Below are 12,873 nucleotides of genomic sequence, written 5' to 3'. Positions count from 1 at the left end.
CAAACCCACCCCAGAGAGCACCCATGAGTGCTCATTCCCTCCGGATCTCCATCCCAAACCCAGTCCAAAAACATGTTGGATCATCCCCTCTGGATCTCCATCCCAAGACGCATCCGTGAGTGCTCACCCTTTCCACATCTCTACCCCCAAACCCACTCCAGGCAGCACCCGTAGGTGCTCACCCCCTTTTGGATCTCCATCCCAAACCCACCCCAAAGAGATGCTGGGCCATCCTTTCCACTCTTCCATCCCAAACCGCCCCCCCCCCCCGAATCGCTCACCCCCTCCTCCCACACAACCCCTGGGGTTCCCATCTTTGCAGGACCCAAACCACTCCATGGGGGTTCATCCCTCCATCCCTCCCAAGCCCCCCCCCCGACCCCCGCAGCCCTCCGGGGTGCCCCTGGGGCTGGTGCCGGTGGGACAGGGCCCCCTGTGCCCCCGCAGCCCCCCGGCCATGGCTCCCCGCGGGTCGCTGCTGCTGCTGGCGCTGCTGCTGCTCAGCTGTGCCCTGCCCCGCGCCCCCGCCCAGCACTGGTCCCACGGCTGGTATCCGGGGGGCAAGCGGGACCTCCGGACCCCCCCGAACCTCCAGGTAGGGTGCGTCTCCCCGGTTCATCCCCCTCCACGTCATTCTCTATCCCACTGGGGTGGTTTCCGCCCCTCCAAAGGTGATGCCGTGTCACCCCGCCCTGGAGTCACCACCCTGCCCCAAGGTTTGTGACCCCCCCCCGGGGTAAAACCCCCCGCTTCTGGGGTTACACTCCCCCAGGATTATCCTCCTTGGATTATTCCCTCTCGCCCCCCTCCCGCGATTATCTCCCCTCCGAGTTCTTGGATTTATTTCCCCCCCCCCCCGCAAATTATCCCCCCTGCAGTCACCTCTCCCACCCAATTATCTCCTCTAGGGTTTACATCCTGCTCTCGCCTCGGATTTACATTCCCACCCGCTAAGGATTTATCCCACCCCCTCATATTATCCCCCCTGGGGCTTCACTTCCCCAAATCATTTTCCCCGAATTATCCCCCCCTCTGATTATCCCCCCTTCCACAATTATCCCTCCCCCCAAATTGCCCCCCCTCGTATTATCCCCCACCCCCAGATTACACCTCCCCGTGTGTTCCTCTCCTCCGGAATTATCATCCCTGGGGAGGGTTATAATTCCCCCTTTCCCAATTATCCCTCCCCCAGAATTAGCCCCCTCCGGGTTATCTCCCCCAGAGAGCTACCCCCTCCCATATTATCCCCCCCGGGTTACACTTCCCCAAATCATTCTCCCTGGATTATTCCCTCTCCTCGGATTATCCTTCCTGGGTTACACTTCCCCAGATTATCCCCCCTGGATTATTTCTCCCTGGGATTGTCGCCCCCCTCCCCATTATCTCCTCCCCCCGAGTTGTCCTCCCATGTTACACCCCCCCTCCCCCCCCCGCAGATTATCCATCCTGGAATTTTCCCCCCCGGGATTAACCACCCCCGGGGGTGATGCCCCCTTTTCCCCCTCATCCCGGAGCTCCCCTCTCTCCCCTTCCCACGGTCGCTGTCCCGCAGGTCCCGGCCCCTCTCGGGCGCTGCCGCCCTCCCCCGTGTCCCCCCCGTCGGGAGGATCCTCTGCCGGTGAGCGGGGCCGGGGCTGGGGGGGCTCGGGGGGACCGGGGGGGTCCCCGAGACCGGGACTGACCGACCCCCGTCCCGCAGGGGCCCGCGCTGCTCCCCTGACCGGACCCATCGACCCACGCGGGAGCGAGCCGGGACCACCCCGCGGAGAATAAAGGGGCTGGGGGAAGCTGTGCGGAGTGATGGTGCTCGTGGGGGCGGTGTTTGGTGTGGCGGTGTGATGGGGGGACAAGTGTGCGTGGGGTGGGATGTGTCCCGCGGGAATGCCGTGTCCCGTGGGGGCTGTCGTGTCCCGTGGGGGCTGTCGTGTCCCGGGGGGGCTGTCGTGTCCCGGGGGAGATGTGTCCCGTGAAGGGACGGGTGTGCGATGAGAGGGGGTTGTCTCTCGTGGGGGGGGGTGTGGTGTCTATGTGCCATGGGGATAACGAGTGTCCCGTGGGAGATGTCGTGTCCTGTGGGGATGCTCTATCACGGGGAGGTGCCGCATCCCCACGCGGGGAATTCGTGTCCCGTAGGGGGCCGTGTCTCGCGTGTGTGCGGGTGCAATAGGAGGGGGTTGGGTCTCTTGGGAGGGCTGTGTCCCGTGGGGTGCCGTGTCCCACGGGGGGGAGGTTCGTGTCCCATAGGTTCTTGTGTCCCACGGAGGGTGCCCGTGTCCCGAGCAGCGGAGGGCTGTGTCCAGTGGGGTGTTGTGTCCCGCTGGTGTCTGTGTCCCGCATGGGGATCCGTGTCCCGTGTGCGCCATCCCACTGCGGGGTGCGTGTCCTGTGGGGGTGCCCGTGTCCCACGGGTATCCGTGTCCCGTGGGGGGTGGAGGGTGTTCCTGCCCCGTGGGTGCCCGTGTCCCACAGGTGTCCCTGTCTCCTGGGGGACTGGGGTCCGTGTTCCCCGGGGGTGTCTGTGTCCAGTCAGGGGCCCTGTCCTACGCGGGTCTCCGTGTCCCGTGGGGTGGGTGCATATCCCGCGGGGGTGTCCTTGTCGCTCGAGTATCCATGTCCAGTGTGGGGGCGCCCGTGTCCCACACGGGAGTCGGTGTCCCGTGGGGGTGTCCCGGCTCCACGCGTGTCCCTGTGCCGTGGAGGTCCCTGTCCCACGGGTGTCCCACGTGTATGTCCATGCCCCCCGCTTATCTCTGTCCCACGGAAGGTGTCAGTGTCCCGTGAGGATTTCCCTGCTCCACCGGTGTCCCTGTACCGTGGATGCCCATGTCCCTCGGGTGTCCCTGTCCCGTGGATGCCCATGTCCCTCGGGTGTCATGTCCTGTCCCGTGGGTGCTCGGGTCCCACAGGTATGTGTCCCGTGGGGGCGTCCCTGTCCCATGGGTGTCCCTGCTCCACGGGTGTCCCTATCCCTCGGGTGCCATGTCCCTCGAGTGTCATGTCCCGTGGGTGCCCGTGGGTACCCATGTCCCCTGTGGAGGTGTCCCTGTCCCATGAGGATCTGTGTCCCGCGGGTATCCATTCCCTGTCCTGTGAGGGTCCGTGTCCCACGGGTATCCATTCCCTGTCCCGTGAGAGTCCGTGTACCACAGGTATCCATTCCCTGTCCCATGAGGGTCCGTGTCCCGCGGGTATCCGTCTCCCTGTGCCGTGAGGGCCCGTGTCCCGCGGGTTTCCATTCCCTGTCCCGTGAGAGCCCGTGTCCGTGTGTCCCGCCCTCCCCGCACTCCATTTCCCGCCAGGCCCCGCTCCCTCCGTCCCGCCCTTCCCGGGCCGTCACTGCCGCTGTGTCCCCGCCATGCTGCGGGCGCTCAGCCGCTGCCGGCTGGGCTCGGTCCCGGTGCCGATCCCGGTCCTGCCGCTGGGACCCGCACCGGGACCGGGACTGGGACACGGTCCCTGCCCCGGGCTGTGCCCCGGGTGGTCCCCGCGGGTGGTGCCGGCGCGGGGCCGCAAGAGCCGCCACGACCCCCCGGCCAAGTCCAAGGCGGGGCGGCTGAAGCTGCCGCCGCCCGTGGACCCCGAGGAGCTGCTGGTGGTGCTGGAGCGGTACCGGCAGCACCGGCTGGTGCTCGGAGCTCTCCGGTACCGGGGGTCGGGGTGCTGGGGACGATGGGGACAGGGGGGTGAGCGTGGGGTGGTGGGGCCCGGGAGGGTTTGGAGGGGCTGGATGTGGTTCTGGGTATGGGCAGGGGCTGATGTGGGGCCCGGGAGGGTTTGGAGGGGCTGGATGTGGCTCTGGGGCTGGGTATGAGGCAGGGACCTGGGTATGGGCCTGGGGGGCTGGGGAAGGATTGGAGGAGCTGGATGTGGCTCTGAGTGTGGGACTGGGGATGGGGCAGGGGGCTGGGGATGGGACTGGGGGGCTGATGTGGGGCAGGGGAAGGCTTGGGGGCCTGGCTGTGGCTCTGGGTGTGAGGCTGGATATGGGGCTATGGGGCTGCTGTGGGGCAAGGGAGGGCTTGGGGGGGCTGGGTTTGGGTCTGGGTAAGGGACTGGGGATGGGGCGGGGGGCTGGTTATGGGGTTTTAGGACAGGGGAAGGTTTGGGCTGGGGATGGGACAGGGGGCTGTGTATGGGGCTGGGGGGCTGATGTGGGGCTGGGGAAAGTTTGAGGGGGCTGCATGTGACTCTAGGTATGGGGCTGCTATGGGGCAAGGTAGGGTTTGGGCGGGCTGGCTGTGGCTCTGGGTAAGGCACAGGGTATGGGGCAGGGAGCTGGTTATGGGGTTGTAGGATAGGGGAAGGTTTGGGGGCTGTGGCTCTGGGTATGGGGCTGGTGTGTGTCAGGGGCCTGGTGATGGGGCTGAATGCTGAGTGTAGGGCTGTGGGGTTTCTCTGGGAGGTTGGGGGGCTGGATTTGGGGCAGGGGGCTGGGTATGGGACGTCTGTAGGGTTGAAGAGCTGACTGGACAGTGGGACTGGCTGTAAGGGCAGGGGGCTGGACAGGGGGATATGGAGTTGCTTTGGGGCAGGGGAGGGTTGGGGGTCTGGCTGTGGCCCTGGGTATGGGGCTCAGGGGTTGTTGTGGCGCATGGGAGGGTTGGAATTGTGGCCATTTGGAGCTGCTGTGAGGGAGAGGGCAGGTTGTGGGACAGGAGTGGGTTGGGGGATCTGGGCTACTTTGGAACAGAGGCAAATAGACTCAGGATACTCTGGGGTAGGAAAAGGATGTGGTAGTGGGACTGGGACCAGTGTAGGGCAGGAGAGAGTCAGGGCGGTGGGACTAGGACTGCTGTGGGACAGTGAAGGATCAGAGTGGTGGGACTGGGACTGCTGTGGGACAGGGAAGGGCCAGGGTGGTGGGACTGGAACCGCTGTGGGACAAGGTGGTGGGGCTGGCTCTGCTGTGGGAACCCCCAGTGCTCCCAGCTGCAGGCAGGGGCTCAGTGCCCTCCCCTCGACCCTGCAGGGCCGAGTTCAGGGCCGAGGTGCTGCAGAAGAAGCGGGAGGAGCGTCTGGGTGGGGAGAACTCCGCGGAGCTGCTGGAGGAGCACCAGCGCCTGATGGCCTGGAATGACGAGGAGAACGCCCGGCAGCGGGCACGCAGGTCAGCGGGATCCACTGCCCTGCATGGCTTTGACTTCTGCTTGTGCAGATCTAAACTCAGTTAGAGCCAGGCTTAATTTTTATGAAGACCCTTGACCTAAATTGTGACCTTTTTAAACAAATCTGCCAACGCAGCGGTTCCTGCGCCTCTTGAGGCTGAGGGGCAAGTTAAGGAGCTCTGGGCAGCTTCCTGCTCTCCTGAGGATGGGAGTGTCACCTCATCCATCAGGTTTTTGTTTTCCTTTCTGTCTGGCAGAGAGGAGAGACTCAGGAAAGAAGCAGAGGAAGAGAAGAGGAGGAAGTTGGAGGTCGCGGAGAAGCAGGCCAGGAAAATGGAGGCTTTCATGAAGGAGAAGGAGAAGGAGGTTCTCCAGCTGCAGGTAAGAGCAGCTGGTGCCTCCTGGGGGACAAGCTGCCAGCAGCCCCTGCGAGGGATTTGCTGGCAGCCCGTGGGAGCCATGTGGAAGCCGTGGGCTTGTTTTCCAGAGATCTTTCAGTTGGTAGCTGGGAGGGCGTGTGGCTGGTAGCAAGGTGTCGGCGCCTTCCAGGGGTGCTGACAGCGCGTGGATGGGAGAGAGGCCGAGCGAGAGCTCTGGGAACGGGGCGGAATAATCCCTAGGGATAATCCTGAGGGGGTATAATGCTTGTCCTTGGTTCAGGAGGAAGCCAAAAGCTTCATCACCCCCGAGAACCTGGACGCGCGGATCGAGGAGTGCCTGGACAACCCGCGCAACTACAACTTCGCCATCGACAAGGACGGGCGGGTCGTCAAGCGCACGGTGCTGTCGTAGCAGCCCCAGGATGGGGCTCCTGGCCTGCTTTTGTGCCCAGAGCCTCCTCCTCAGAAGACCTGGAGTTCTTCTTTTTAATGTATAAATTGACCACGGAAGTGGTGGTGAAGAAAGGCTGCAGGGTCTGGCTGTGCTGCTTCCGAAGGGCGAACGCCGACGGGAAGGGGGGCGAGGGGGAAACTTGGGCTTGTTGGAGGCTCCAGCTGCCTGGCTCAGCCCTGTGTGGCTGTTGCTGTGCCTGTGATTCCACCTCCCACGTGTTTGGATCCCTCCTGCCTTCACACACAGCATGTGGGGAGAGAAGCAGGAGCAGTCAGGAGGCAGATCTTGGCTCTCAGCTCCGTGCTGTCAGCCCCTCTGGATGCTTCCGAAGGGAAATGAGGGCTGAATGGATTTTTAGGAAACACTGGTCCTCCTCTTTTTTTGTTGTTGGGTGAAAGAATTAATTATTCATCCTGATTTCTGCTGGGCTGGAGGGACCTCTCATCCCTGGTCATGCTTTGAACCCTCCTTTGCACATCCCTTGGTGTGGCTGAATGAGAAAATATGTCTGGATGATCTGGAATTTTTGGTGTCTCCTTATTCCCCACCTTCAGCCTTATTTTACTCATCACCTGGGGTTGAAAATGTGGATCAAACTGTAATGACTCCAGGTGTTCTGGGTTGTTGGGGTCTTGCAGACTCTCAGCTTTGCCCTAAAACTGCTGGGTTTAGGTTCAGCCAGAGCCCAGGCTGACTGACCACAGGTCCCTCTGCCCTCCCTTCCTGAGGTAATTGACATGAAATCCTCACTTTTTACCTCCACTTTTCCTAAAAATGTCTTTTTCTCTCCTCACGAGCCCACACCTAAACCAGGCAAGAACAGAAAAGCCACAGACTTCTTTTAGGGTTGTTTTTCTGTACAAGTTTTATTTCTAGTTAGGCTCATCACTCTAGGCTGAGTCACAGCTCTCAGCTCGTCTGTTCCCAGCCCAAGGCCAGGCTGGGACAGCGGGATGGATACAGGATCCTGCAGGTTCTGTCCTGGATGGGCTACACAAACAGCATCTCCTGGTCGCAGGATGAGTCAGCCCCACAGCCCTCTGTGAGGGGAGAAAGGGGGGAGTGTGGTGGGAAACCAGACCCCCCAAAACAGTCTTCATAGATCTGTGAAGTGGCCTCTAGGAACCCCCCAAAACAGTCCCCAGAGACACCCTAAACCCTCCCCCCTGAAACATCCCCCAGGGACCCCCCAAACCAGCACCCAGAGATCCTTGAAACAGTCCCCAGAGACCCCCCAAACCAGCGCCCAGGGACCCCCTGAAACAGCCCTTGGGGACCCCCCAAACCAGTGCCCAGAATTCCCTGAAACAGCCCTTGGGGACCCCCCAAACCAGTGCCCAGAATTCCCTGAAACAGCCCTTGGGGACCCCCCAAACCAGTGCCCAGAATTCCCTGAAACAGCCCTTGGGGACCCCCCAAACCAGTGCCCGGAGACCCAGTGGTTCTGGGGTTTAATGAGCTCATGTTCCCACCATGTGCCCTGGCGTTTCCTGGGATCTCTGGTAGTTTAATTTAGGGAGGTGGTTGGGATTTCTGGAAAACTCATGAAAGCAGGAAGGGCCATGGGTTGCTGTACCCCACAGGAGTGCTGCCATGCCCCACGGGAATCCCGCACTTGCTCAGCCCCCCAAATTCGGTACTGTCTGCTTCCCTCCTGTTCCAAAACCTCCCTGAAGGGTCTGATATCCCTTCCCTGGGATCAGGATAAAATCTGCCCGGAGCAGGATGGCCCTGGCTTTTAGGGGCCATGAACTGACACACGGATGAGACCAAGACGAACCCCTTGGGCATCATCCCCTCTCCCACTGTCCTGTATAACCCTGAATTCCCTCCCAGGTGTGCGAGGACCCCGTGACAGGAATCCCGGGAGTTCCCAGGACTCACCGGTGCTGCAGCAGATGCCGGGGGCGGCGCAGCTCCCGCCGCTGCCGCAGGGTTTGTGTCCCGACTCGCAGGGGGTGGGCAGGAAGTTTTCCTCCTGGCAGCGCAGGGTCTCGGAGGTGCCGAGGTAACAGCCCAGCTCCTCCCCGCAGCAGATGTTGGGCCCGAAGCAGTGGCCCTTGTTCCGGGGGCCGCAGGGCAGGCACTGCTCGGGGGATGGAGGGAGGGGAAAGAAGGTTGGGAAGAAGGGAAGGATGGGGTTAGGGATGCTCCAATCCCGCCAGGACCTACCTTCCTGATTTCCATGTCCATGACGGCGCGTTTGCCCCCAATGGGGCAGTTCTGGATGTAGCAAGCGGAGGAGAGAGCCAGGAGCCCCAGGAGGCAGAGGGCCAGAGCCTTGCAGGACATGATGGCGGCGGGACGGGGAGAGTTTTTTGGATGCTCAACCCAACCACTGCCCCTGTATTTATAGTCCCGGCTCCTACTTAGGATTCTGGGCACCGGCGTCACCCGTGCTCCTTAAAAACCACAAGGCATTGCTTCCCACACCGGAGGGCTCGGTTAATAGCCAGAGGTCAAGGACGTGAGGGCAAGGCCAAGGTGTTGGTTTGTTCCTTGGTGACGGCTCCAATGGCCGCAGGGGGAACGTGCAGAGGCTGCCGATGGAGTTTGGGGCTCAGGGCCCTTCCCCGCCAGCCCTGCTGAGCTGTGGCATGTCCCTCCATGTCCTACTGGAGCCCCTCTGGCATGGGGAGGGTAGGGATGAAGGAAGGCAGCTGCGGGTGGGATGCATCCACCCAGGAGCAGGGTGAGAGGGGCATGTGCTTCCCTTGGCTTCAAATCCCTTCAGGTGAGTAAAAAGTGAACCCATATCCTCCTCTGGGATCATCCACAAGATGTGGGGTGGGAAATGCCCTTGTTGGTCCTGTCCACCCACCCCTACCTGGCCTTTGGGGGATGCTCAGCACTGGGCTCGTCCCGCTCTGGGACGATGGTGACACCCAGCCCATCCCCACCCACCCAACAGCACCACAGCCACTTGAAAACACCAGACCTCCTGGGCAAAGACCTGAAATCCTGAACTTCCCCGTTGTTTCTCCTTGGAGCTGCGCATGGGGATGGGATGCCCTGAACCACACCATCAGCACACGAAGGCTTCCCAAGTATGAGACTGAGGACTGACGCAACCGCCCAGGGTCCTGCTTGCCCCAGCCCCTCACCTTCGTTATCCCAATTAGGAGCTTTCCCAGCTTGAATAAATTTCCCTGCTGTGGACAACACTTTCTGTCCATCGAGACCATTACCCTGCACTGGCTTAATTGGGAATTAGGCAGCCCAGAGCCTGACAGCCGTGACCTTTTCCCATCCCTCTGGCTTTGCTTCCAAATCCGCCACTTAGCGCGTCCGGCGCGAGGGCAGCCGGGTCCCCGTCACCCATCCGGGGTCATTCCTGCTCCCTGGGGACAAGCCAGGCACTGGGATCTGTGTTAATGGTTGGAAATGGGGCTCAGCACCTGCCGTGTGCTGTCCCAGCAGCTCAGCTCCAGCTGTGGCACAGGGTGGAGGGGGGGGAATTGCCATCCTGGAGCCCCTACGGCTGCTCGGGGGGTTCCCAGACCCCCACAAGATGTGTACTGGGAAGACAAGTGGGGGGAAAACCCACCAATTATCAGCCTCTGGTGTTTTCGGGGACTCAACACCCTGATTTCAAGGCTTCCATCAGCTGGATCATCATCCTGGCTCAGCCACATGTCCCCAGTGCTTCAGGAATGTTGGGGTTCACATCCCGCATCCGGGAGCAGTCTGAGTGCCAGGGCAGGGCTGAACAGCCCAATTCCTTCATCTCAGCATGGAGCCCCTTGTCCATGCTGGCGTGGCCCCTTTTCCAATGATTTTTGGGGTGATTTGGGGTTGCCCACATCCCCAGGGCTGGGATGAGATGCTGGCTGCAGGGAGCAGGGGCTGGATGAATCCTGCACCCCCTGCACGGTGCTGGGAGCTGGCAGGATGGATCCCACCGGTGTCAGGGAGCTCCACCTCCTTGGAGGTGCCACCTCCCTCGGGGACGCTATAAAGGACCAGCTGTCCCCTGTGCTCTGGCCAGTCCCAGCCAGGAGAGAGCTCGGAGCAGGGACCCCACTGGGTAAGAGACCTGGGAGAGGGTGGGGAGGGGGTTGGGATAACAGTACCCCAAATCTGAGGGGGTGACAGTGGGATAACGGGGAGACTGATCCTGCCTGTCGGTGTCCAGAGGGGACCAGTTTGGTGAGTGATGGTGGGGAAAGATGAGACCAGCCCAAGGGGGTGTTTGGAGCTGGGAGCCCAAACCTTTCTGTTCTGGGGGCATTTTGGGTGCTTTTCCTTGCTTTTTATCATTTTCTAGTAAATGATGTGCTGGTTCCTGAAGGCAAGAAGACCCCGAATCTGCCCCAAAGAGGGACTTGGCCAAGAGGTAACGTGATGGTGGCACATCCCAGACATCCCCAGTCTCCCGGGGCTGGGAGGCTGAGCACCCTTGGGTGCTGCTGGGGGTTCTGGGAGGGACTTGACGGTCAGATCCCAAAGTCCAGCTCTGCCTGAGCACTCCTGCTGCAAGAACGAGGCCAAATCCTGCACCCAGCCCAGCCAAACCACTGCAGACGGGAGCCAAACCACCCGTTCTCAGTGGGGATTCGGGGAAGGGGGATGAAACCCCTCCACAACACCCCCATCCTTGATCCCCAGACAGGTCCCCTGGAGCCCCTGTGACCCATCGCCAGCGCCCAGGACGAAGCCACCACAGTGCACGAGGACTTTTATTGGGTCTCGTATGTACAGTGCCGGGGTGGGGGGGTCGGTGAGGGTGGTGGTGAGGGGGTCGCCCCATGCCCTGGCTCAGAGGACGGGGTGCTTGCCCTGCTGCTGCTGCCGGTTCGCCAAGTGCATGAGCTTGAGGAGCAGATCTCCAGCCGAGCCGTCCAGCACTGTCAGGTTCTTCTCCGCCTCCTCCTGAGCCCCGTCTCCGCCCTCGTCCGGGCAGGCGGAGTCCATCGAGCACGTGTCTTCAGCGGGAGGCAAAACGTGGGGAGGGAACGCGTTATTGAGGACCCCGACTGGTTTATTTTATGGGTGGGGAAGGGGTGGGTGGCAGCCGGGGGCCCCCGCACAGCTCGTGCTCCAGTTTTGTGCCTCCCCGTTAACCAGGAATGGGGTTGGATTAGGGGTTTTTTTCCTGGTGCATTGAGGAGGCTGAATGTGCCTGACGGGGAAAAAGCTTATGGTGGTGGGTCGGGAAGGAGCTCCGAGACCAATCTTTTAGAATCAGAGAATGGTTTGGGTTGGAAGGGACCTTAAAGATCATCCAGTTCCACACCCTGCCATGGGCAGGGACACCTTCCACTAGCCCCGGTTGCTCCAAGCCCCGTCCAGCCTGGCCTTCAACACTTCCAGGGATCCAGGGGCAGCCACAGCTTCTCTGGGCAACCTGTGCCAGGGCCTCCCCACCCTCACAGCCAACAATTCCTTCCTTATATCTTCCCTGAATCCAGCCATCCAAAAATGCCTCCAAACAGAGCCAACACTGCGCCCGCTCCCTGAATCCTTTGGAAGGTTAAACCCCGACAGCAGACGAGGCTTAACTTCAGTTCTGCCCCACGCCCTTGTGACCCCCCCCCCCCCCGTGGTCCCCAGACCCCCCAAACCCTGCATCCCACCACCCCAGCGGTCCCAGCAGCCCCGTTACCGGCGGTGCAGCAGATCCCGGGCGCGGCGCAGCGGCCCCCGGAGCCGCAGGGCTGCCCCCCGGCCTGGCAGGGGGAAGGCAGATAGTCTTCCTCGGCGCAGCGCCGCGTCTCCGCCGTGCCCAGGTAACAGCCCAGCTCGGCGCCGCAGCAGATCCCGGGCCCGAAGCAGTTCCCTCTGTTCCCGGGGCCGCAGGGCATGCACTGCGGGAAGGAGCTGCCTGAGTCCCTCGTATCCTCCCCCCCAAAAAAGGGGTGGACCCTCTGCAGGGTGGACCCTGCACCCTCTTGTGTTAGAAAGCAGCTCCCCACCATCCCCTTTCGCAGCCCTTGGAGGTGCCACACTGGCGCAGGGTGAGCCGGCTTGTCCCTGCCGTGCTGCGGCGCTGGCCCCACTTTGGGGGGTCCCCCCTGCCCTTCATGTCCTCCCTGTCTCCTCTCCACGCGCTGTCCTGTCCTCCTGTCCCCCTGCTCCCTTCATCCAGGGGGATGCTTTGCTGCGGCCGAGTTCGAGCTTCTCCTCGAGGTGCCGACAGCATTTCGGGTGCTCGTTCCTCCGCCGCTCCCCCTTGGGCACGTCCCCCAGCCATCCCAAAAATCCCGCGCTGCTCCGGGGAGTGTGGCACGGCCAGCGGTGCCAGCAGGTGCCGATGACCCTCCGCACCCCGCAGGGCCGCTGTGCCCCCTCCAGAGCCCCATCCCGCGCCCCAGGCTCCCATCCATCCCGTACCTGTCGGAGGGCTGTGTCGGCCAGCGCCCGCTTCCCGCCCCGAGGGCAGTTCTGGATGTAGCAGGCGGAGGACAAGGCGAGGAGGCAGAGGAAGGAGAGGGGCAGCGAAGGTTCTGCCATGGTGGAGGGTGCCCGGGGCTGTGCCACTCGCGCTGTGTCTGGCCCCGTGCTGGGAGAGCTCCTTTTATGCTGCCATCGCTCCTTCCCAGGGGAGGAGGAGGAGGAAGAAGAGGGATGGGTTGTTGTTTTTTTTGTTGTGTTTTTCTCTCTCTTTTTTTTTTCTTTCACCAAATCACATCCAAGAGAATCTGTAATTGAGATGATTCAGTGCAGCAGCTTCTCGGGGCTGGTGAATCCCACCCGTTGTTGCTCCGAGGGGCACGTGCCAGCCCTGGGATGGCCGCTGGCCCTGGGATGGGCAGTCCTTGGGAAGGGGACCTGGATGAGGGGGTGCAGGTTTAGGGAGAGATACTCCTTCAGAAGATGCCTGTCTGGGGAGGGATGTGAATTTAGAAGGTGCTGCCTGGGGAGGGATGTTGGTTTGGGAACAGATGTTCATTCAGGAGATGTGGGTTTGGGAAGGATGCAGATTTTAGGAGGG

General features: G+C 61.9%; 4 protein-coding genes across 4 annotated transcripts; 2 read left to right on the top strand and 2 right to left on the bottom strand.

The window, feature by feature from the left end:
* The first annotated feature begins 457 nt into the window (after window positions 1–457).
* On the top strand, window positions 458–1,785 carry LOC116786338 (progonadoliberin-2). Its single transcript, XM_032686853.1, has 3 exons — window positions 458–595; window positions 1,553–1,618; window positions 1,700–1,785. Exons 1-3 carry the CDS (start codon window positions 458–460, stop codon window positions 1,718–1,720), a joined length of 225 nt encoding a protein of 74 aa, XP_032542744.1. The 3' UTR covers window positions 1,721–1,785.
* Window positions 1,786–3,324: 1,539 nt separating this feature from the next.
* On the top strand, window positions 3,325–6,462 carry MRPS26 (mitochondrial ribosomal protein S26). The gene is made up of 4 exons (XM_032686852.1): window positions 3,325–3,642; window positions 4,970–5,107; window positions 5,363–5,486; window positions 5,766–6,462. The coding sequence occupies exons 1-4, from the start codon at window positions 3,356–3,358 to the stop codon at window positions 5,895–5,897; spliced, it is 681 nt and encodes a 226-aa protein (XP_032542743.1). The 5' UTR covers window positions 3,325–3,355; the 3' UTR covers window positions 5,898–6,462.
* Window positions 6,463–6,778: 316 nt separating this feature from the next.
* Window positions 6,779–8,267, bottom strand: LOC116786339 (neurophysin 1-like). Its single transcript, XM_032686854.1, has 3 exons — window positions 8,112–8,267; window positions 7,824–8,025; window positions 6,779–6,979 (listed from the first exon to the last, which is right to left on the bottom strand). The coding sequence occupies exons 1-3, from the start codon at window positions 8,229–8,231 to the stop codon at window positions 6,930–6,932; spliced, it is 372 nt and encodes a 123-aa protein (XP_032542745.1). The 5' UTR covers window positions 8,232–8,267; the 3' UTR covers window positions 6,779–6,929.
* Window positions 8,268–10,600: 2,333 nt separating this feature from the next.
* Window positions 10,601–12,445, bottom strand: LOC116785913 (vasotocin-neurophysin VT). Its single transcript, XM_032686104.1, has 3 exons — window positions 12,273–12,445; window positions 11,545–11,746; window positions 10,601–10,864 (listed from the first exon to the last, which is right to left on the bottom strand). The coding sequence occupies exons 1-3, from the start codon at window positions 12,390–12,392 to the stop codon at window positions 10,698–10,700; spliced, it is 489 nt and encodes a 162-aa protein (XP_032541995.1). The 5' UTR covers window positions 12,393–12,445; the 3' UTR covers window positions 10,601–10,697.
* Between the last annotated feature and the right edge of the window lie 428 nt (window positions 12,446–12,873).

Source organism: Chiroxiphia lanceolata, chromosome 4 (assembly GCF_009829145.1).
Source record: "Chiroxiphia lanceolata isolate bChiLan1 chromosome 4, bChiLan1.pri, whole genome shotgun sequence".
In the NCBI taxonomy this organism is placed as follows: Eukaryota; Metazoa; Chordata; class Aves; order Passeriformes; family Pipridae; genus Chiroxiphia; species Chiroxiphia lanceolata.
This window is presented reverse-complemented; position numbering and strand designations above follow the sequence as displayed.